Genomic DNA, 23234 nt, shown 5'->3' with positions numbered 1-23234 from the left:
AAGTGGCAACTCTTTCACTTGACAATTTTGTCCTCTCTTCTTCATCATCTCTTTTTTATTCTTTTTTTATTTTCTTAAATTTCTGGTACCCTTTATATTATTATATTTTTATAATACTTAAATATTATTTATCTCTATCTCTTTCCTACTTTCACATGATTTTGTCCATTATCCACTTTCCTTTTTTTACTAAAGCTCTTTCTCTTCCACCCCCCCCCCGCCCCCCACACCCCCCAAAAAAAAAAAAAAAAAAGAAAAGAAAAAGAAGACAAAATAAATGTTTTCTTTGGCCACTTTGAATGGTAAATCATGAGAGAGAGAGAGAGAGAGAGAGAGAGAGAGAGAGAGAGAAATAGTATTTAAGTAAGCCTAGAATATATACATTTTGGGCAAAATCGTGTGAAAGTAGAAGAGAGATAGAGATAAAGATAGGATCTTGGATTTTTGAAAAATGGTACTTTTTCCATAAGTTTATACACATTTTATGCTTGCTTCTCCAAGTTCTTTATATTTATTAGAACCAAAAAGCTATACAAAGAGGAACACTCAAGGGAACTTACAATCTCAGTGACATATTCACATAGTTTGATAGACCTAAAGAACTAAACTTATCAACAGAGTACATATTCACATTTTACATCAAAATGGATGCAAGAAACGATGCAAGTTGAATATCAAGACAAATTATTGCGGATACCATCAAAGAAAGAACTGCTAATATAAAGAAGATCATAGATGTCGAAGAATATGAAAGAATATGAAGACAAAAAATATAAAAAAATTAAAATAGAGAAAGATTAAGCAATATTGTTTACTCACTATCCTTAAACAATCATTATCTTTTGGTTCATATTTGGATCCTAAATTTAAGATGCTTTTAAAATTTAAAGTTATGTTACAAATTAAAAAGACTTAAATACTTAACTAGATATTGAATTTCAATTTAATTCCATAATTTCTCTGATCCACATAAACACACACTAGTTACCAATGTTATGCCACATATGTTTTTGCATGTGCATTTTAATTAAACATTAATATCAAAGTTTTTCCTTAGATTAGGTAGTACCTATGGAAGAAACTATTGATGAAACATTACTAAGTAGGATCTACTCAACTTTTGGAAGCAAAGGTGGTCATAGATATTTTTTAGGGGAAAATAACTATATTCCAATGGAAATCAATTAAAAGCTTTATGAGTAAAAGTTTATCCACATACACACACTCGAAGAAAAATATTCCGCTACACGTGCAAGAATATGTGTCCTCTGGGCTGAGCCTATCTTCTTATCCTGGCCTGACCCAAGCCTGCTTACACCCTATATGCAATTAGCTTAAAATCTAAAACAAGGAAAAGAATTGACTTAAAAGTATAACAAATATGCTAATTAAATTTTCAAATGGGCCTTTTATTATACCATTCAAAACCTTGTTGCATTTAAGGTGTTTTTTCCCCATCAAGATGCCTAGTGAAGTATAATGTTTCACTACTGATCACATGACAGTAAATGGGTTAATCAATGTAATAAAGGATCAGCCAAGCATCTCATTGCCAAAATTTTAGCTTAAAATGAGTAGAGGAAGTAGCTAGAATTAAAAAAAAAAAAAAAAGCTACCTACTGGTGTTACATATACCCAGACACATGGTAAAGTAGAGCCGGGACATGGACATTTCTTACGCAACACTATTGGGTAGGGTTTTTTAAAAATAAAATAAAATAAAGTATTTAAATTCATCTCCATTTGATGGTATTTTAGTAATTTTACTAAAATTTTGATTCATACAAAACACTATTGGGTAGGGTTATTTTTCCCTTATAAAAGATATTTTAAATTCATTTCCATTTGATGGTATTTTAGTAATTTTACTAAAATTTTGATTCAAGAGTTCGAGCAACCTTACGTGCTTACTTTGGACTAAAATTTGACCATTGAATGTATGTGGGATTCTCCATCACTTGGACTAACACACGTACTGCCAAGTGTCAAATAATGAAGTAATATACTTCACTAGGCATGGTGATGCCTTACATACTAAGTAACTTTTTGAATTAGTTACAAAATCATTGTTGGCAAACATTAGTAGACAAGTTTATATTTTGCTATTATAATTTCATTTCCCTTCACTTCACTTCTAACCATAGGACCAATAGCCTGCCTTCACCTGTTTTCGCCAAAGCTCTCCCATATTTGTCTAGGAGCACAAAACAAGCCACATAACAGATGTCATAATAGAGGAGCTGCAAGGACAAGAAACACATTACAAAACCAAATCAAATCAACTAGGAACTCGTTTTCTTTAACTAAATGTAGGAGAGAATGTGCAGAAAACTCAGATCCCTTGGCCAACATCACTCCTTGAAAAAGGTAAGAAAGAGCATCTCATGAGTAAATTTTTGAATGCACTGGTTATATTATTATAATGGATTTCCATGTATATACATGCCTACCATTGTTGATGCTTGTTCACTACCTTTTAAGAGCATTATCAGCAGTTCTTATGGACTGACATCAGCAGAAGAGCTGAAAGAAAGCATGATGGACCAACTACAGCCAAGGCAAGTGGTTCAAGCACAAATGAATCCTTTGACATAGCCTCATTAATTTCTAATCAAAACAGTTTGAGCACCAATGAGTATGACATTTCCTACGGTAATGGCGGGTAATTATTGTCATTTGTCAAAGGATTCAGTGGATTAGTATCATGATTGGATTGGAGATGGCTACCATGATGGTTGACCACTATAAGTTTGGAGAATGTTAACTTGAACATTTCTGTAAGATGAGTGTTATGATCAGATTGTGTATGTCAGCATGGTTGACCTCTAAAGTTCCAATGGATACACTTGATATCTGTAAAATAGTATCTTAAAGTGTTTGAGCATAAGCACTTAGAGATTTCAGTCTGAATGCTAAACCTACTGGAACAGGTCATGTAAATCCAACAGGGCCTCCACAATCTAACCATCAAATCCAAATGTTTTGACAAGAACCTGTGGGTCTCCTTTTCTCTGATTTTAGCACTACCCTACATCATTTTTGAGATTATTCCACCTCAGGAAGCGGGTCTTGGTTCAGCATGGACATCCAATCCTGTTTCTATATAACTGGATTCAAGCACAACAGTTTATGCATGATTGTTCCACTTGCAAATCCTACTTTGACCTACGCAATGACGGAATTGTATCAGCTTTGGCCATTTCTAGATGCCTAAAATTGGCTTTAACCGCTTCAACTGGAACTTACAAATTTAACAAGGTCTTTCTTCTGTGCAAGTTATCTTGGACATTGAAACTTCCCACCCATTTACTTCATTTGGTAATAACAGGTTTTTCCTTTCTTTTCTTTACCTCAGCTATGTCAGCAAATGTCTTATTAAAATGCCAAGGGAGAGGGAAATAAGGCATCTGAAACATAACAAGTTTGTTCCCTTCAGAGAAAGTATCATTCCCCAAGTTGCATCCAATGATACACAGCAGAGCCCAATATATAAATACTGTGCAAAGTCACTTGATAGACATTTGTACTCCATGTGTAGGCATGTAGCAGAGGTAACTTAGACTTTCTCACTACACCATAAAAATTGATAAGGGATTCCCTCCAAATCAAAAGGATTCAATCACATATCCCACTTGTGAACATGACGAACCAGTTGGCCATAACTCTGCGTAACAACTCAAAAATAACACATAATTAAACATGTAACTTCTCATACAAGTAATGACAGCCAATATATGTAAAATACCCCTTCCACCAGCATGGTATCAACATGTATTTCGGAAACAAAGTACATGGATGATAAGACAGAAGAAAAAAAATTCTAGTCCCACAAGAGTTTATCTAGTCCAACAGCATGTTTTTCCACATGGAAAGGTGATATGGCAATTCTGACCATGGATACCTAGGAAATTATTAGATTTGGCATATGCCAAATTTCAGATTCAAATCCAATCATTCACATTCCCATGTATTGGCATATACCCTGTATTTTTTTCAGCCATCTAACCCTTCTTAGAAAAGCTTCATTTTTTTCTCTGGATTTTTAGAGCTTTATTTTTCTATTTGGCCAGCTTCATTTTGGATGAAAACCTACGGGTCTATCTGTCCACAAAATTTCAGCTCAATCCAATCTTTGAGGCAAAATATTGGTGTTATACTAGAGAAGTCTCTAGTTTTGCCAGACTATAAAAACCCTTTCCTAGTAAAGGATAGAGAACTTGTTACAGTTGTTTAAATGACAATCCAGAAACAAAGAGGAAAAGAGCATACAGATTCTTTACCCTGTTCGAGTCCAGATGCAATAGATATGAAATATCATCCACAAAAATAGTTCAAAAATAAAAAGTTAAAAACAGGAAAGAGAGTCCCATACAAAAGGTAGGTGGCATCAAAAACCCTACTTCATAACTCCTACATTACAAAATCAAATTCAATCTTCAATATTGTGGAAGTCCCAAACTCTAACGCAAGCAAAAAAGATCGAACTTGGTTGACTCCAAAAAAAGAAAAAAAGGTATAATCAAGGAGAAATACTACAGACCTTAAAGTAATCATTTGTCAATCTCTGCAACCGCTACGACAATGTTAAGCCACTCCGAATTCCTTGTCTCTATATCTCCATGACGAGATTAAGCACAGATTACAAAGTCCACACTTGGGAGAGTAGAATTCGAGGCCTCAAGCTAGGGCTCGATGCTCAGCTTCTCCTTGTTCTTCGTCGACGAATTGGTGTTTTTCCCGTCGATGCCGACATTGGAAGGCAAGTGTTTGGTTCCGACATCGAAATGGATGTGCTTTAAGGATTTGAAAGAGGGGTTTGGAGTATTATAAGCTGAATTGAAGAGAATTGTAGCTAGAAATCCGAGAGTTTGCAGAGACTTGAAAGGCCAGGGGACTTTGAACTCGCAGGGATTAGAAGTTTTATTCGGGTTTTGATGGATATCCCAAGGCCATTTCAAGTAGAACGCCCGAAGAGAGGACGTTGTTTTGGCGCAATTTCAATGTTCACTCGGCTGCTAAAACCCATCTTGTCCTTGGGGCTTAGCTCATGAGTCTCGACTCTTGAGTCTTGAATCTCTGATTAGGAATGTAAAATGGGAGTTTGACTTCGTACTATATTTAAGTAATGTTTTATTCTTTGGAACAGCTAATATGTTTTATTTCATAATTTACATTCCACATATGATAAAACATTTAATACTTTATAAGTTAGAATATATATAATTAATTTAAAAAATATAAATAATTATAAGAATTTAAAAGACATCATAGATAATTACTTAATTTTTTACATGACAAGTAGTCGATACTTGACCAGGGATTGTTATAAATCTATGGATATATCTGTTTTCTTCTTTGTGATTTCAATTTCTACGAATCCCACCATTTTTATATTGATGGAGACTATACCATATGTCCATATTTGATTCAAAGTTTTAATATGAACAAAGTCTGCATTATACAGGAAAACAGTTCTCTGAACCGCTAGGGTGGGCTACACTAGCACCTTTTATGCCATATCTCTCCCTTCATATGAGATGACCTCATTGCCCTCTAACGTATGATATTATTTTACCACAATTCATTTGTGTACTCCCTATACCGCTTGTTCAAATAATCCTCTCTATCGTCACCCAAAAAAGAAAGATAGGGATGAGAAACTTTATCGGTCTAGCGTAAGGGTGTGTAAATAGTTCGGTCAGGTGACTAACAAAGCATTGTCCTTTTTTATTTTTTATTTTTAAATTGGAAGATGTGGGCTGTGAGGTGATTGTAGGTTTGGGGGCTTGTGATGAGGGGATTGCAGTGGTTGAAAACGATTTGCATCCTTAAAATCCTACCCAACACTCCCTTGCACCTACAATTTGCAAAAGTATCCACTCAATTAACAAAAATCAAGTTTTTCTCTTACAAAACTACTCGCTCCCATGGGTGATTAGTCATGACTATGCCTGGCACGCAAACGTACCCCCACAAGGAATTGACAATGGAAAAAAGGGCCCAAGTTGTTAGGTGCAACAGGGGTGGGGGAGTGTAGGGGCATGGTAGCTGGGGTGGTAGAAAGAAGAAGAAGGGAACAGGAGCGGGTGGGAGAAAGGAGGTAGGGAGTAAAACTAAAAAATATATATATATATATTCCTTAGTTGAAGGACGAACAGTGTTTTGGATAGTTTTGTAAATCCAAAACTAAAACAATGTATTTTTCTTTTTTTTATTAATTGAAAGTCTGAAATATAGTTTTTTTTTTTTTTTTTGTTGCAATAAGCCCCTCTCAAAGGGGCAAAATCTAACGAGCCCCAAGAGGCAGCAACTGCAGAACAATATTTACCAAATTCTCAGGAAATGAGGATACCCAAAAAACCTAATAAGGGTAATCAACCATCCATTTAGAAATAATATGAGTTAAAACATTCTTTGCCTTGTATACATGATGGAAACAGCAAAAATCAAACTTTGCTTGGAAGATCTTTATGTCTTTTATGTCTTTGACAACCATGGAAATCTCAATAGATGAAAGGCACGAAGCAGGCATCAATCATCTAATCAGTGCGAAGTAGTGTGAAAAACAATACGATGGTAAATGACACACCTACAACAAGCGTGGGCACAGTGCACATAGTACAACGATTAAATACGGTGCCTATAAAATATTACTATTAGGTAGAGGAGGTGACGAAACCAACCCACCCACCCAAGTGTCTAGCGGTTATAACCCTTGGCGACACCCATAAGTCACTTCGTGCACAGTACTCCCCAGCGTATTGTAGTAAGAATGCCGTAGTATAGAGATCGTTTGAATTGAAAATTGCAGTGGTTGCTGTACTACTGCGGGAGTGGGTAAGGGTAACTCCAAGCGTTTCAACTTTCATTTTCAAAAGAAAAGCGGGATTTAGGGTTTTCCCCATTTCTATCTATCAAACAATAATAGAGGAGAAGAAACAATAATAGAGGAGAGGAGAGGAGACTTAGAAGAAGAAGCAGGAAGGGAGAAGGGGATGGTGAATCCACGGTGCTTTTTGGACATTAGCATAGGAGAGGAGCTTGAAGGGAGGATTGTGGTGGAACTTTACAGCGATGTGGTGCCCCGGACTGCGGAGAATTTCAGGGCTCTCTGTACTGGAGAGAAGGGCATTGGTCCCGAAACTGGTGTTCCTCTTCATTACAAGGTCTTTGCTTCTCTCTTTGTACAGTCGTTTCCCTTTCCTATAAACTAAATATAAAATGGGTTAAAGGGTATCTCTGTTTTTTTTTCCCAATTATTGATTGCTTGGATTGTTTGATGGGGTGAAGCCCATTTGGTAGTTCTTTCTTCGAAGGGTAGTTTCTTAACAAACTCAGTGAAAGAATCTAGCATCTGGGTATCGCTGTTTTTTTTTTTTCCCTCTATTTTTATTGTGTTTGTAAAGTTTGTTTTATTCAGTTCATTAATAGTTCAATATGTATTTCAGGGTGTCCGTTTTCATCGCATTATGAAAGGTTTTATGATACAAGGTGGAGATATATCTGCAGGGGATGGCACTGGTGGGGAATCCATTTATGATTTGAAGTTTGAAGATGAGAATTTTGAATTGAAACATGAGAGAAAAGGAATGCTATCGATGGCCAATGCTGGTCCAAACACTAATGGATCTCAGTTCTTTATAACAACCACTCGTACCTCCCATCTTGATGGGAAGCATGTTGTATTTGGAAAGGTAATTAAAGGCATGGGAGTGGTTCGTTCAATCGAGCATGTTACTACTGGTGAAGGTGATTTTCCCACCGTTGATGTTGTCATCGCGGATTGTGGGGAAATTCCTGAAGGGGAAGATGATGGGATTTCTGATTTTTTTAAAGATGGTGATACTTATCCTGACTGGCCAGCTGACCTTGATGACAAGCCTAATGAGATAGTTTGGTGGATAAAGGCTGTAGATTCTGCCAAAAATATTGGAAATGAGTACTACAAGGTATTATGTGCTTCATAATTATTCATTCCTTCATACATTTCACTAATCATGTCCTATGAATAATTAATTACACCCTGAGTTATCTCTTATTTGCAAAGGTTATGCACCTTCTATGGTCAGTTCATCTTATATAAGAAACACATTTTTTTGGTCCACGTTCTTGTGTAACATTCACTACTGCATACAGAAACAAGACTACAAAATGGCTTGTAGGAAGTACTGGAAGGCTTTGCGCTACTTGGATGTTTGCTGGGAGAAAGAAGACATTGATGAGGGTGAAAAGATTTGTTTATTGGAGTGATGTTTCTTAATTATCTCTCCACCATGTTACCATTTCTCAGTTTGGGTCTGATTTGCATTTTTCATAATTGTGCAGAGAAGAGTTCATATTTGAGGAAAACAAAGTCCCAGATATTTACAAATAGTTCTGTAAGCATTTTTCCCCTCCTGGAAATGAAAGTTTTGAACACTTCTAGTCAATATTGAAAAAAAACTGCCACTAAAATCAATCTTTATCTATCTAGTCCCTTGAAAGTTGTGTATGTTATTATGTGTTCGTGAAATTAACTTGTCGACTGCAAAATATTTAAAGAAGAAACATAAATATTATTCAGGTAATGTAGATTTATGGCTTCTTTTGGTTATCCGAGTGGAGCAAGATGAGTGCATTGGTAATTGTATAAAGGGAACATAGGGTCAATTCTCTTACTCACTACCTTTCATTTCATCTGTGGAATTTCTGGATCCTTTTAATGTCTGCAAAATGTATGAATATTTTGAATAGTAAACAACAATTTTAGAGCTGAGTATTCTCTTTATTTTTTTTGGGGTGGGGGTGGGGATGCTAATGTGGAAATGAAAATGAAGACATACATATATTAATTGGACATTACGAAAGGCCTGCTGATTGCTGTGGTGATTAAAAGGAAAATACATGCTAAAAGCGTAGGATTTATCATTATTTACCATTAAGTAAATGCCTCAAAATTGTGGACAAAAAGAATTTGAATTGTGTAAAATATCTTTCACAGTTGTTTTATGTCGTGTCCACTTTTGTGGGTATATTCTGCTAATCTTCTCCCACTGCATCTTCCTTATTTGGGCTTATTTACTAGTTGGTAACAGGATATTAATCTGATTCTCATTTTAATGGTTGCTCCTCTTTGTCTAACCTTTTTATACGCAAAATGCTTGCCTTAGGCTTGTAAATTGAAATTAGGGGATTTAAAAGGAGCATTGTTGGATACAGACTTTGCGATGCGTGATGGGGAGAACAATGTGAAAGCCTTGTTTCGTCAAGGGCAGGTTGGTACCTTTCATTAGTATGTTGCTTTTGAAGTGCATGCGCATGCCTTTATATTTAATATATTTTGTAACTGAGATTATGGCTATTTTCATCCTTACAAGTCTTGTTTTTATATACTGCTGAGCTGTATTTTCTTGTTTTCAATTTGGAAAGATTTTGGCAATGGAGTCATGATGGAATCCTCGTGAGGATAGTCAGACTAGTCTGTTTTACTGGAATCCTTTGTCTGGGGGATTGTTTTCTTAGTTTGAGGCTTTACAGCTGAGGCTGCCATCCTTGGGCTGCACTAGTAGATTCAATTCCGCCAATGTCATCCTAATGTTGAACCTGTTTTTTCTAAAGCTTTTATCTATAGGATTGAATTTGGCAGTGTTGCAACTTAGATTAATTTTTGTTAGGAATGGTGAAATCTGAATCACTTGTGACCTGGTTCATCATTTCTCTTTTGAATGAATATTGCTTGCTCTCAAGTACTTTTATTGCTTAACTAGCTTCTCGGTTGATGGCTTGGAACATCAGTCTTTGAGGTCTTAGCAGTGCTGTTCCATTAAAACTGAGGAATCATTATGTAGTATGCAAAAATTATGTAGAGCTCTAGCTTTGAGTTGCCTTACAGATTTCCCATTGTGGTGATCAGTCATATCTTTTTGTTACAATGGATGGCTAGGATCTAGTACAGTATGTACTATTATGACCAACTCATCTTAGCTTGATTCTGTGATGTATTCTATACATGTGGCAGTTCATTTGTTAAAATTTCCCCTTCTTGGGGCTTGCTTGAGTTTATGTAATAGTTATCAAGGTGTTGCCTAGTGACAAGGCGGCTCAGCCTGGACTGGTGCCTCAGTCGACCAGGCGATGCCTAGGTGACAAGGCGTTGCCTTGTTGGTGTCGCCTTCCTTTTTTACCATCCTCCATTGCCTTGGTTGCCTTCTTGCCTTGATAACTATGCTTTATGTGCAAATAACGGAAATGTTCTCTTAAGCAATTATATTGCACTACTTTGATTATTCTTTATTTTTGGTGGGAAACTACTTTGATTATTCAGTGGCGAAGTTTGTGATGCCTAATGGTTTTATGGATGTTTCAGGCATATATGGCACTTAATGATGTGGATGCTGCAGTGGAGAGCTTCAAGAAGGCATTAGAGCTAGAGCCCAATGATGGTTAGTGAATTATCAACAATTTACATTCTTTCTATTAAAACACTCTCAAAGTAGTGAAATAACATGAACTTCGGTGGTCGATGATCTGCCTATCTGGATTCATACTTGGTTTCCAAAATGCTGGAATCACAAGACCATCAGTTGGCCAAAACACAGTGGAACACATAAATTTTTTAAGTTCCTCTGTGTCAACTCAACTCAGCCTTATCCCAACTAAATGTGGTCGGCTACATAGATCTTACCTCCAGTCAGTTTTATTCAAAGCCATACTTGATACAAGGCTCAAGCAATGCATTTATTTCCTCACCTTTTCTCTTAGGGTCATTTTAAGTCTACTGCCTTTGACTCTTTTAGTTCTTTTAATCTAAATCAAATCACTCCTCTGTATTGGAACATCTAAAGGCCTCCGTTGTACATGGCCACGCCACCTCAAACAACTTTCTCGTAGCTTATCATATATTGGAGGTACTCCTTAATGAGCTCTAATGTGTTCAGTCCTTACTTTATCCTTCCTAGAGCCCAATATTCTACACCATACATCATAGGCGGTCGTATGATTGTCCTATAAAATATTCCTTTAAGTTTTAAAGGAATACGTCTATTACACAATGCTCCAGACAGACACACCTCTTCACTTCATCCATCATATTTTAATTCTGTATGTAACATCATCCTCTATTCTTCATTTATTTATGATTGAGCTCGATACCTAAAAGAATCGCTTTGCAAAAGCTCCATTATTAATTTTCACCACCTCATTATTCTGCTGTGTTAGACACAGTGTCTGTAATTATTAGTCACCTAAATTTCTATATTCTGTGTAAGCCTGTATAATTTTCAATCAGGTTGTATGTTGGAAAAACCTTTTTCAGTGGATACCAACACTTGTGTGCTCATTATTTTGGCAAATGGGTCAATGAACAATTAAATTTATACTCTTTCATGTTGAATATTCCTGTATAGAATCAGCTCTTTATTTCTGTTTGTGTCTGTCTTTCAGGTGGAATAAAAAAAGAGCTTGCAGTTGTGAAAAAGAAGGTTGGTGAATTGCACCCATTTTTAAGTATTTTGGTTTTGTATGTGATTATAACTTTGTTATGAAATTTTGGTGAATGAATTTCAGATTGCTGATAGACGTGATCAGGAAAGAAAGGCTTATTCCAAAATGTTTCAATAGATTTCGTGCAGTTCCATGGGGTATGTTGGTTGTTCTTTAGTAATTGGGATTTCTTCCTTGTTACTTGATATGAGACATGCTTTCACCTTCAAACATATCATTTCTTCAAGGGTCAATTCAGTGGTTTAGGTTTACACTCTTCCAAGCTTCAATTAGCTGGGGCAAACATTGGTTATTGAAATTCAATTTTTCCTCTACGTCAATCCAGGGGTTTTCCAGATGTTATCCTCACATAATTGTAACAACCACTTATAGTTTGTACTTATTCTACCCAACAAAAAAGTTATATTTTTTTACTATTGAGAAGTTTCAAAAACTGGATCTGTGCCGCAGATATCTCCTAGGTGGTGTAACCCTTAAACACTAGGACCTCACTTTATTTGCAATATGGTCATGAGATTTATAGGTTGCCGTTAATATTTGAATCTTATAATATACATAACTGCCTGCTAACTTTTTTCCTCCATTTTTATTGTGCCAGGTATGACCTCGAACAAAGCTGATTGGAGGGGATCCATGTAGCCGACCCTATTTAGTTGGCATAAGGCTAAGTTGTTCTAATTGTACCAGGTCTTGAGACATGGTGAAGTAAAGCACCTGAACTTTGGATCTTTGAATACAAAGATACAGGGCGAGCTTCGGTCAATTTTTGTTCGATAATTTTGACATTTTTAGAATTTCAGGACTTTATCATTGGCAGAAACTGGATTGCTATATGATGAAATCATTTGCAATCGTTCAAACAATCTTGAGATGTTTCATATAAAGAAATAATCTTAATTGGTCTTAAATGGATGGTTTCTTCTTTTTATTGTCTTTATTTTTGGAATTGCAGTTATCCGGTTGCCCACAAATCTATTGTGGTCCTGCGGATATCACATCGGGTTGTGGTAGTTTTTGTAGTTCTGCATTCCCTCTTCCTCGCCTTTGAATTTTCATGTACTGCCTTGTTAACCATTTTCTCCCTTGTCTATCATGTTCCTTTGTTGGTTGGTTTGTAATTATATAGTTCTTTCACTCTTGTCAATGCTATTACAGCTTCATGGCGCAGCAGATTTTTGTTCCTGAAGGCTTTGGTTACCAAGACTTTCCAATCAGAAAATGCAATTCCTGGGTTAGCTTCTCATTTGTGCACAATGGTCTGTATGAGGTGGTCTGCACTAAACTGTCTTCGACTCTTGCTTCTGCCTTTCTTCCCTGGTTTTCAGAGTATAACTTACATGTTTTTTCTTTTCTTCTTGGGAATTATACTCGGCGGAAGTTGATTAAGGTTTACTATTCTAACAAGGTTCATGTCGAACCCCACTTGATACTTAGCATGGGGCGGGCCTTGTCATCTAGAAAAATTTGAGCCATCAAGCTTAAAAGTTTCCTTCAACTTGGGCTCTCTTTGTTATGATTTCTATTTTTATTTTTTTTTATTTGAAATAAAAAGGAAAACTTACAGCAGATTAACACAGTGAATAAATAATGGATCACAAATAGTTTTCATTTGGTTACTATTTATAAAATAGATTATATAATGAGAAAATAGGTTTCAAGTTTCACCTTTAGCTTTGAGTATCTAAGGAGAGATATAAGATTTGGGGTTTTTTTTTATTGGAAAAGTATAAAAATACTGAAATTACTTATTTACTTTTGATTTTGAGTAGTTTAGCACATGTGCTCATTTAAAGTAGTGCAAAAATCATCATAAATGATTTGTTGCCACAAATCACAAATAGGTAGAGAGTAATTTGTGATTTATTCTAATTTATTATAAATAGAAATAAGTGCTTTAAATTATTCCAACCACTTATAAAATAGAAATAAGTCAAATAGAAATCAAACTAAAGAGAGCCTTAGTCCAGCTTTGTCTACTTTTCTTAAAAAACACTTTACAGAATAGAGGGAGAGAGTGCTTTTTTTTTTTTTTGTAGGACAAAAAGGAAAGATTAGATTAATAATTTACAACATCAATGTTCTGAGTGAGAGATGTTAATGTTAACCAAATTGTTCATAGCTTTATGGGCTAGACAAATCATAAGAAGTACCACGTCGTTATTAAGCTGAGCCAAAATTGGGTTAGAGGGGTATGTTAAAAAGAGGGGGAGGGGGGGTTATGCTCTAATGCCACGGTGTGGTACTGCATCCAGAAAAAAATAATGGGTCTCATTAGCATTGCTTCAATGCAAGATATAGTGCTATTGCACTTGCCTCAAAAGTTTCTTCTGTTAATACTTCTTTCAATACATAATTAGCGGACAATAAGACACAATTCCTATGGATGATAATGCAATAAGCCCAACCTGAGAGAAAGAGCTTATTTTATTTTATTTTTATTATTTTTTTAATGAGAAAAGATACTATTAATCACAAAAGTTGACCATGTTCAAACATACAACTTAGGGAATTACGGGTGATGGTAGTAGTAGTCGCCCAATAATTTACATATTTCACACTTTCATCGTTTGGCTGTAATTTAAAACACACTTTAGTAGCTAAGTTGTATACATCTTAAAGTGAGGGGATGGTACTTAGGGGCCATGAGAGGGGTTTAGGGGATTGTAATAGAGTTCCTAGAATTGGATCATCGCTCCATACTTCCTTGATTCTCCAAGCGGCATGTTTGGCTTTGCTTATCCCATGAAGGAATGCCCTCACACTGACTTCATTGTGGTTTCCTGTCGAGACATAGTTAGCCATAAGCAAATTTATCGATGTCCAGGAGAATTGGGCTAGATCTTGATAAGATACTCTATTGGGTCATTACAGCCATTGTACAGAAGAATGTTGACATCTATATGGCATAATATGGCAGTATACAAACAAGGAAACCCAATACAAGAAAAGAATGGATACATGAAGTATTTATGAATATTACGGCTAACAGTTGACATGGTGCTATGGGGGTACCTTTGTAATCCTTGCCTTGTATAATTAAATATAATTCACTACTCTTCTTTTATATGTTATAGGAATTTATAGATTTAGATGCATTTCAATAAATTATATTCAATATTTGTGTAAAATCATCCTGAATTTTGATTTATTTTTCTCTAAATTTCAGATCAAATTATACTTCTCAGTAGGGGATGTCAAAAATTGGCCCATATCGGATTACCTGACGTAAATCGATTGGTTGAAGCTTGAGACTAGCCTAATTGATTGGTTGAAGCCTGAGACTAGCCTAATCGATTATTAAATGTTTTGAATTCAAGCACTGGCTCACTAAAAATCAAACGTTCCTAGTGCAAGGCGACGGTCGCTTGACTGAATACTATGACCAATTGATAATCGAGTTAATTAGCTCGATTCTAGCCTTTAAAGGTCTATGTCAACATGAATGGTCACTTGGCATGCTAGAAACCCGATTATGGACCGTAAGGAGGTAACTGATCGTATAGAAAAGCATCCAAGCTATGGCCTATGAGGCTTGATTACCTAAATAGGTGGAAATGGTGTGAGGCCTTAAAACTTTTGTGACCGATTCGGGCCTGTAGACATTGACTGGTTGACACCTTTACTTCTAAGCATATAACTAAGTATGGTTGATTGGTGGGTGTTGGAACTTGGATCAGGAAATCACAAATTCTCATCAAACATAGTATAAAAATCTTTGAAAATGGATTCCTCTCTCAACTTGAGGAGGTTATTAAAATTCTTCACGATATTTAAAAATCTGGGGAAAATCTTACTTCACCCAGGATGAAAGATTCACCATAGAATCTACCTTCATATATAATTACTAGCTAGTCCCTTATATGTTGAAGCCTTGTAATGCCATTCACTATTTGCACACACTCATTGAAGCTCAATGATGGGAGTTCTCTATTACTGTGAGTGAGGCGGGGGGGGGGGGGGGGAATTCAATCCTAGAAATATAACAAAACTGTAGCAAATATACTAACGTGAAGAATTGAATAATATATTTATAAATAAAGAAAATGATTCAACCATTCCATTGTGACTAGCTTTAGGCCTGAACATGGATGATATGTGCATACATTTGAATTCAATTTTGATCCTGTTGCAGTGTAGGCTTTCATGATGCTGAGCCGCACTGATCACCATCTGGTCTAGATTGTTCTTCTTGTGGTAGGTTTATTTATTTATTTATTTTTAATGGATAAAGTAAACATTGTTCTTTATTCGAAGTTGTAGTTTTAAGTGGGATTGAACTCCTTTGTGGCTCAACAATGCATCTAGCACGCATCTAATGATTAGAAATGCTTAGGCACGTAGTTCAAGACCGTCACACGCAATCCAAGACATTTATGGACATTGGATGCACGCTATATGTACTGTTACACCATAGAGGATCCAAGTCCCTTTAAGTGAGCCTAAGAAATAGGAACTGATTCAAGACATAAAAAACGTAAATGCAAAACGAAGTCAAGTCTACTTGGTTTATAATTAATTTTTGGGAAAAAAAATATTATCAAGTTGGGTGGTACCTATGCCAGACTTAGCGGGCGAATTTGGCTCATCCCATATAACATACAAAATACCCACCTCTTGTTGATGCCCTTGTGTACTCCTTCATTGCCCCTCACACAGGTGTAGGGCCACACAATCAGATGAGATTCTTCTCTTCTAAATTTTTTATTTTGTAGATCTGAGTAATTTTGTAAGAAAGAAAAAAAAGGCAAATAAAGCCTCTCATAATCAAAGGTGGAGGAGCATAAACTGTGAAATTTGGTCAAAGTATAGACCTGAGAGTCTAAAACTTTGACTATATTATGTTTGGTTGCGAAGAAATTAATGAAAAGAAAAAAAGAATTTAAGAAACATAGATAAATATATAAATCAATAATTTTTTTTCTTCATAATATCTAATGATTGCCTTATGTTTGTCGCTCTTTTTATATTTAAAATTAAAAATTTTTTTTTTCTTTTTTTATATCCTTACATTTTTTTGGCAACCAAACACAGCTTTAAAGCTGACCAACAACTCGGTCCTGATCTCATGCTCACGAAATTGTCCTTGATAATGACGCAAATATTACTTGTGGCTCCTGAAGTCAAACTCTGATCTCCAGTAATAAACATGCTAGGAGTTATCCTCTGCAGTCTTCAGTCTTCAGTCTTCAGTCTTCACCAACAGCCCACTTTATTATAGCTCCGGCATGATCTAAACAGTTCTCTTCTCTCTATGCATTCCCTAGTCTTTCGTTTTTTTTAAGAGCTCAGCAAAGTCTACGGAGAACAAAGAAATATTGGGAGGACAAGAGAAAACTACCACCAACCCATAGTCTGCTCTTCATGATAAAATATCCTTAATGGAGCACTCACTAACCATCACTTGCCCTCTAATTCTCTGAAATGGAGATTTACCTAAACATTATACCTGTCCATTTAATCTATGAAATTACACTTATGACATTGCATTCTTCCCCTCATCTACGTACCATTTCCATTAGGAGGATGTGGTAGCCTAAAGAGTATCAATACAGTATCAATATTAAAATCATATCGAATTATCATACCCAAGAAGATTCGGTACTATTTTGATATAATAAAATGATTTTTTTCTTGGTAAAATACGATATTGGTATGTAAGACAAAATCGTTCGGTATGTATCGAATATCAAATTACAAATTATATATACATAGAAGGAAGAAAATAGCAAAAATATATATTGTTTTGAAACTATTGTATTTATACCGAATGAAAAATATATCAAATCTATACCAAGCCAAAATCAAACCAGACTAAATTTTCTCAACATGATACAATTTTAATATCGACTCTTGATCAACTGTATCATACCAAAAACGTTCTAAATATCGACTATCATATTGATTTTTTTCTTTTATAAGTAAATATATTGCATAAAGAAAAAAGAAAATGTAAAATATAGAAAATAACAACCACAATCCCTATTTAGACGAACATAAAAGAAAGAAAATATGCCCCAAAAGTCAAGTGGAACAGAGCTCACTAAATAATCTGAAAATATAAAATCTATAAATTATATTCGATAATAAATCTTAAAATTAGCATCATCTCTACGTAGATGCATGATTAGCCTTAGTTATATGTGATTTACTCAGTTCCATCTTATCAAGAAGAGGAAGCTGGACTAGACTAACTATTGGCCTTTCCTCCAATCTTTGGCCATTTAAGTATGGCTCCTATTTTTTTGGCTATATATAAACAATGGCAACATTTAGATTTATGTTTCAAATCATCCCAGAACGTGGTCCTTTCGTTAGATAGATGGGCTTACCGTTGTATATGAAGGAAATGATGTATATAAATCATTGGGACGGATGTACCTAATATTTTCAGCTAATAGTGTTTGTTTTTCTTTATAAAAAAAAAAAAAGGGGTATACCAGAGAAACACGCAAATCACTTTCACTTCTCGCAAGAAAAGAGCAGACCCTTCTCTTTCCCATTAGTCAAACAGAGAGAGAGAGAGAGAGAGAGAGAGAGAGAGAGAGAGAGAGAGAAGGCCTTCTCTTTCCCTACCTACCCAATTAACTAAGAGAAGAAAATAAAGTTCTAATTCCTTTCTTCTGCAAGTTGCAGCAACACTACCATGTAGCCTGTTGCCTCTTCTTCTATATAAATGCTGCACCATCTGATCATGTTTACTCACAACGCAACAGATACACCGTAGAAGGAAAAGAGGATCAAGGCATAGAAAGAAAGGACATATCCAAGGTTTCAATTGCGAAGATGAGTTTCATGAGAAACAAGCTTGGTTATGGCCAAGGGTTGATCATCTATGTACTGGTGGCAACTGCCTCCATGTTGGCAGTGAGTACTATGGCCAAGACAATTGTCGTCGGAGGCTCCGAAGGCTGGCGTTTTGGCTTCAACTATACTGATTGGGCTTTTCAGAATGGACCCTTCTACCTGAACGACACTCTTGGTTAGTATTTTAACTCAACATCAATCAGCCATGTTCCATTATTTTTCATGTATGTCATGGTAATTTTAAGTTACATCACTATTAGTGACTTGTGATTTGATATCCCATAGATGGTGGAATCCCATATATTTGATTCTATATAATATATGAATGTTATACAGTGTTCAAGTATGCTCCACCAAACAGCACAACCTTCCCTCACAGCGTATACATGCTACATGAATTCTGGAGCTTCCTGAAATGCGACCTGAGAAGAGCGAAGATGGTAGGGAATGTGACCGACGGAGGTGGAGAGGGCTTAAAGTTTGTGATCAAGATGTGGAAACCATACTTTTTTGCTTGTGGCCAGCTTAATGGCTTCCATTGTGATGTTGGTAGGATGAAGTTCGCCTTCTTCCCCATTCCTCATTGCCGTAATACTCATGGTTGATGGACGCTCTTATTGCTCTTTTTTCATGGAGATGGAGCTTTGGCCTATAAATATAGACTTGCCAGGGAAGATGCAGTGCAATTTTTCATCTCTCTCTAATATATTTTATTTGTTAATTTCTAGCTCTACCTACGTTTGCCTCACCCAGACCCAGCAGTAGCGAGAGCCCTGTGCACGGCTTTTTTTTTTTTTTTTTTTTAATCCTGTTTTATTTCTATTTAAGTACTTTTCAAGGCCACTAAGAATAAGCGAGATTTGTTTTTTGGGGAGTTACTATTAGTTTCTACTTAAAATTGTTTTTCTAGTACTCTACTCTTATCTTTCTTATTCTTCTTCTTCTTTTTTTTGGCTGATGGTCATCAAAATGGAATTGAAAAATAAAAATATTTCAAAATTAACACCTTAGCATACTTGAACGGCTCAAAAACAAGCTCATCATTTACTTCAACCCTCCACATTTAGTATTTCCATTTACAGAGGAAGAAAGAGATAAAAAAACAACAAGAAAGTCAAAATCTCAGACACTCCAGTTTCTCTCAAATTAAATCTACGATTTATGAACTTGGAGCAATATTCCAATTCTCATTAAGACGCATATGCCTCACTACTAAGGTTGCCTTTGATGTTCCAAAAAAAAAATCTAAATTCTAAGTAGTGTTGTTTATTTACACATATATAAAATTTTTTGTTTGATATAATTCTGTGTGAGCCTTATTTTCTTTCAATCTGTCTTTTTAATCTCAAATAAGGATTTAGTACTCAGTATCTTGGCTGCTACCGTTTGAAATAGTACATCAGATATCGATCGGAATAGTATCATATCAGAAGGATTACCTCTGGTTTTCTTTAATAAATTGGGTTTCTATCATTTTGCCCTTGGTTCATACTAACACCGACATATGATCGGCCATGAATCAATACGGCGTTTGCCAATATCAACATGAACCGGCCAATTTGACTGATCTAATACCGATTCTTGAATGCATGATATGAAAATACAGTTAGTTTTACTTAATTTGGTCAATCAAATCTTTTCCCAAGAAAGTGGAGCAACTATGTTTCCATCTGATTGCAATAAAACGAAGAGAAGTGAAAGTGATTTCATGGTGGGTGAAGAGAATATCCCACCTAGTATCATTATTCCCTATGCCCTATTGTATGAAGTTCGAAAGGTGGCTCTTAGAACTATTTTAGGAGTTTCATCCAACCGTCAGAACCCATGGATTAAAAAAATTCTCCCCTCCATGTAAGTGAAAGAAAATTCCATTAAAAAAATGTGATCCTGATCTACTTAAAATCTGTACTATATTTGTTAATTGTATTTGTCAAATTATATTCTTATTTCTCTTTCTAATCAATCAAAGGGATTTAATAAAAAAATATCATGTTTTGTGATATATATATATTATAATAGAAAAAAAAATTAAGAGAAAAAAATAAAAAACATGTTTACATTTTCTTCAATAGATGTAGATATCCCACTTACCCTACCCATATTAGCTACCCTAGTAATTACAGAAATCATATTTTTTGCCTTAAAACTTATGCATACATCCATTTTAAATATATTTACAGATATAGATATATTTCTCAATGGAATATCAAAAAGATTCATACGTCAACCATCCTTCTGGTTCTTTTGCATTAACCAAGAAGATGGTTCATCACTATCATCCATGCATCCATACCTCTACTAGCCTAAATGTTTTTGCCATTGTTTGGAGCAAACCTTGCACAATGCTTTCGGCCTTTGATACCAATAGATTCCTGTAAAATCATAGCTTACAATAGCATAGTGAAACTTACTTCTACCAAAAAAAAAGCATAGGCTCCATTTGTTTTTATGTAAACTTTTACATATTGAAAATTTTTCCAATATTTGTTTTCTAGGAGGTAAAAGATGATGTAAATTTTCAATATAATATTTACCAACCTAAAAAAAAAAAATTGAGTATGATTGCTTGTGTTATAACCTTCTCCTAGTGGTTCAGCTATTTTATCAAACATGCATCTTCTATTCTTGACAGAGTTCAACGAGTTAACCTCGAGTTGGTCTTCAGTACTGACTTGGTCTCAAAATCTGTTGGTTCAGCTATTTTATCAAACACCCGGTGTGCATCTCAAAGCTTAAGACATGTTTGCATTTCATTACAGTCCTCTCCCCCAATCAGAACATAACATATTGTGGGAGACAGAGAGATAAAGATCCGCATCCAATCTTGAGGAGATGGGAGTCTGGCTTCAACGGAACTGACTTTGCAAGGAATCAAACACGTCGCAACCTCCAGCCCAATGCTCCCCTTAGTTTCGGTGGTGTTCCTCTACAAGTAAATCTCCAGCGCATGAGAAGGAAGTGTGGTTGTTCGCTTCATAGCCTTCATAGTTTCTGTAGTGTTCCTTTACTCGATTTGATCTTTCACTCACATCAACCCCCTACCCTGTTCACTCAACGATCGACCTCCACTGTTACTGGGCTCCTGAACTCCCTTGAACCACCGTCTCCTGTACATCTCTGCTCATGAATCCACCTCCACCGCCAAGTCGTCTACCCCTGCGCTGTTCACTCAATGATCAACCCTCACTCTTACTAACCCTCCTGATCCCTTGAACCATCGTCGCCTGCACATCTCTGCTCACGAATCCACCTCCACCGTCAAGTCTCTACCAAGTCCAACATTTCCATCGCTGCCTTCAAAGCTGAAACCACCATGAGCCCCAACCGCAAACCCCACCGTCTCTCCCATCGAAGAAGACGATAGGATAGATGCCCTCGCTCTGTTTTTTTTTTTTTTCTGTTCGATTTTATCGAGCACGAGAGTATATTCTTTTTCGGGATACTAACAATCCCGAGGGGAAAAAAATCCTTTGTTTTTCCTTGTTTTGTTATCTGCAGAATACGATACGTGGACAACTTTAAGACCAACGTACCGGATGTAATAATCTTCATCCAATCTTGACCGTTGATCTTAAAGTTGTCCACGTATCGTGTTCTGCAGGTAGCAAAATAAGAAAAAATAAGGATGAGAAAAACAGAGGATTTTTATCGGTCCCAAGAATACTGTGTAAGATACCCTAGAGTCTAGAAGCTACATGACTAGCAACATCAGAGGTGGTCAATCACAAGAATTTGATACAAATAGGCTGAACTGGAAAGATTTTTAAATCATAAACTCATTTAGAAATAGTTTGGGTTAGAAAGGAGGGATTAGGTGTTTGATTCTCGAAAATAATATTATTGTGGCAAATCTAAAGTAAAAAAAAAAATGGCTAGAACAAATATGATACCATTTTTATCAGATTTGGTTAAGCTTAGGTCTATTGTGAAGGAATCAAGGAGATGACATAAACTAGAGGCATGACCGCATGATGGATCTCTGACCTAAGACTAAGGGTGTCAATCGGTGTGGTATTCAACATTCGGTATGGTTTAGCAGACTAAGAGTGGATACCAAAATTATAACATATCGAAAAAATTTGGTACAATATGGTTTCAACACAGTACAATTTTAGTACGGTAATCTGATTTTTATTTGGTATAAATATGATTTCGATAACTTAATATTTTTTGATTTTTTTTTCCTTTTCATGTATATATAGTCGGTAATTCAATACAATGTCAGTATTTCAAAACAATATCTGACATGGTTTTGGCATTCGATAACTTAATATGATTTGGTACATATCAAGCGATTTTATCTTAAATACTGATAACATACCATACAAAGAAACCATTTTGTCACACAAAAACCATACTGAATCTCCTTCCATGTGATTTCCTTATTGGTATTTGATATTGATTAAGACCCTATGTTAGACCAATGGTTCCGGCAGCCAGGATTCATTTACCTTGTATTAATCTTAAGGAAACGCAACAAACCAAAAAAAAAAAAAAAAAATCTTAAGGAAAAACAAGGAGAGAGAGAGAGAGAGAGGTACTTGTTGCCTCTTTCTCCTCTTCCACATCTGTTATGTTCATTGAGTATTATTGAGATTCTAGCTAATGAATACTGATTACGCTCAATCAGGAAAGAGGATCAACAAATACATGGAAAGTGGATATCCACTATTCTCTTTACATGGGCTCAGTAGCTAGTGCACATATATATAGACTAAGATTCTCCTCTAAAATAATCCACGTCATTAAATTCGTCTAGGAAAAAAACAATATCCTCCACCTATTTTCCTCAAGTGATGATGACTCATTTTTGGTAAGAGACATTTTGTATTCTATATAAGATAATGGAATTCTTATCTCAACTCTCATATCGATAGATAAGAAAGCTCCATAAACTTGTCTAAGGAATCACAAGCTATCTGTCCTTGAGATTAAGGTGCTCTGAAAAG

The 23234-nt window shown here is 35.7% G+C and overlaps 2 protein-coding genes and 1 long non-coding RNA gene across 4 annotated transcripts; 2 read left to right on the top strand and 1 right to left on the bottom strand.

The window, feature by feature from the left end:
* Positions 1-1939: 1939 nt before the first annotated feature.
* Positions 1940-5076, bottom strand: LOC122083894. The gene is made up of 2 exons (XR_006141748.1): positions 4541-5076; positions 1940-2240 (listed from the first exon to the last, which is right to left on the bottom strand). It is a non-coding gene; the product is annotated as an uncharacterized LOC122083894 (long non-coding RNA).
* Positions 5077-6750: 1674 nt separating this feature from the next.
* LOC122083301 (peptidyl-prolyl cis-trans isomerase CYP40-like) lies at positions 6751-12389 on the top strand. 2 transcript variants are annotated; one of them, XM_042651059.1, is made up of 9 exons: positions 6759-7166; positions 7449-7949; positions 8137-8224; positions 8326-8378; positions 9150-9254; positions 10346-10421; positions 11422-11459; positions 11545-11618; positions 12080-12389. In XM_042651059.1, the coding sequence occupies exons 1-8, from the start codon at positions 6996-6998 to the stop codon at positions 11596-11598; spliced, it is 1086 nt and encodes a 361-aa protein (XP_042506993.1). In that variant the 5' UTR covers positions 6759-6995; the 3' UTR covers positions 11599-11618; positions 12080-12389. The 2 variants fall into 2 exon arrangements, 1 of the variants encoding a protein (XP_042506993.1); XR_006141616.1 differs by lacking the exons at positions 11545-11618; positions 12080-12389 and having other exon boundaries at positions 6751-7166; positions 9199-9254; positions 11422-11449.
* A 5824-nt stretch (positions 12390-18213) lies between these two features.
* On the top strand, positions 18214-18982 carry LOC122083775. The gene is made up of 2 exons (XM_042651665.1): positions 18214-18460; positions 18622-18982. The coding sequence occupies exons 1-2, from the start codon at positions 18265-18267 to the stop codon at positions 18888-18890; spliced, it is 465 nt and encodes a 154-aa protein (XP_042507599.1). The 5' UTR covers positions 18214-18264; the 3' UTR covers positions 18891-18982.
* Positions 18983-23234: the final 4252 nt, after the last annotated feature.

The sequence above is a fragment of the Macadamia integrifolia genome, chromosome 7, assembly GCF_013358625.1.
Source record: "Macadamia integrifolia cultivar HAES 741 chromosome 7, SCU_Mint_v3, whole genome shotgun sequence".
In the NCBI taxonomy this organism is placed as follows: domain Eukaryota; kingdom Viridiplantae; phylum Streptophyta; class Magnoliopsida; order Proteales; family Proteaceae; genus Macadamia; species Macadamia integrifolia.
The sequence above is the reverse complement of the archived record's forward strand: the minus strand, read 5'-3'. Positions and strand labels throughout refer to the sequence as shown.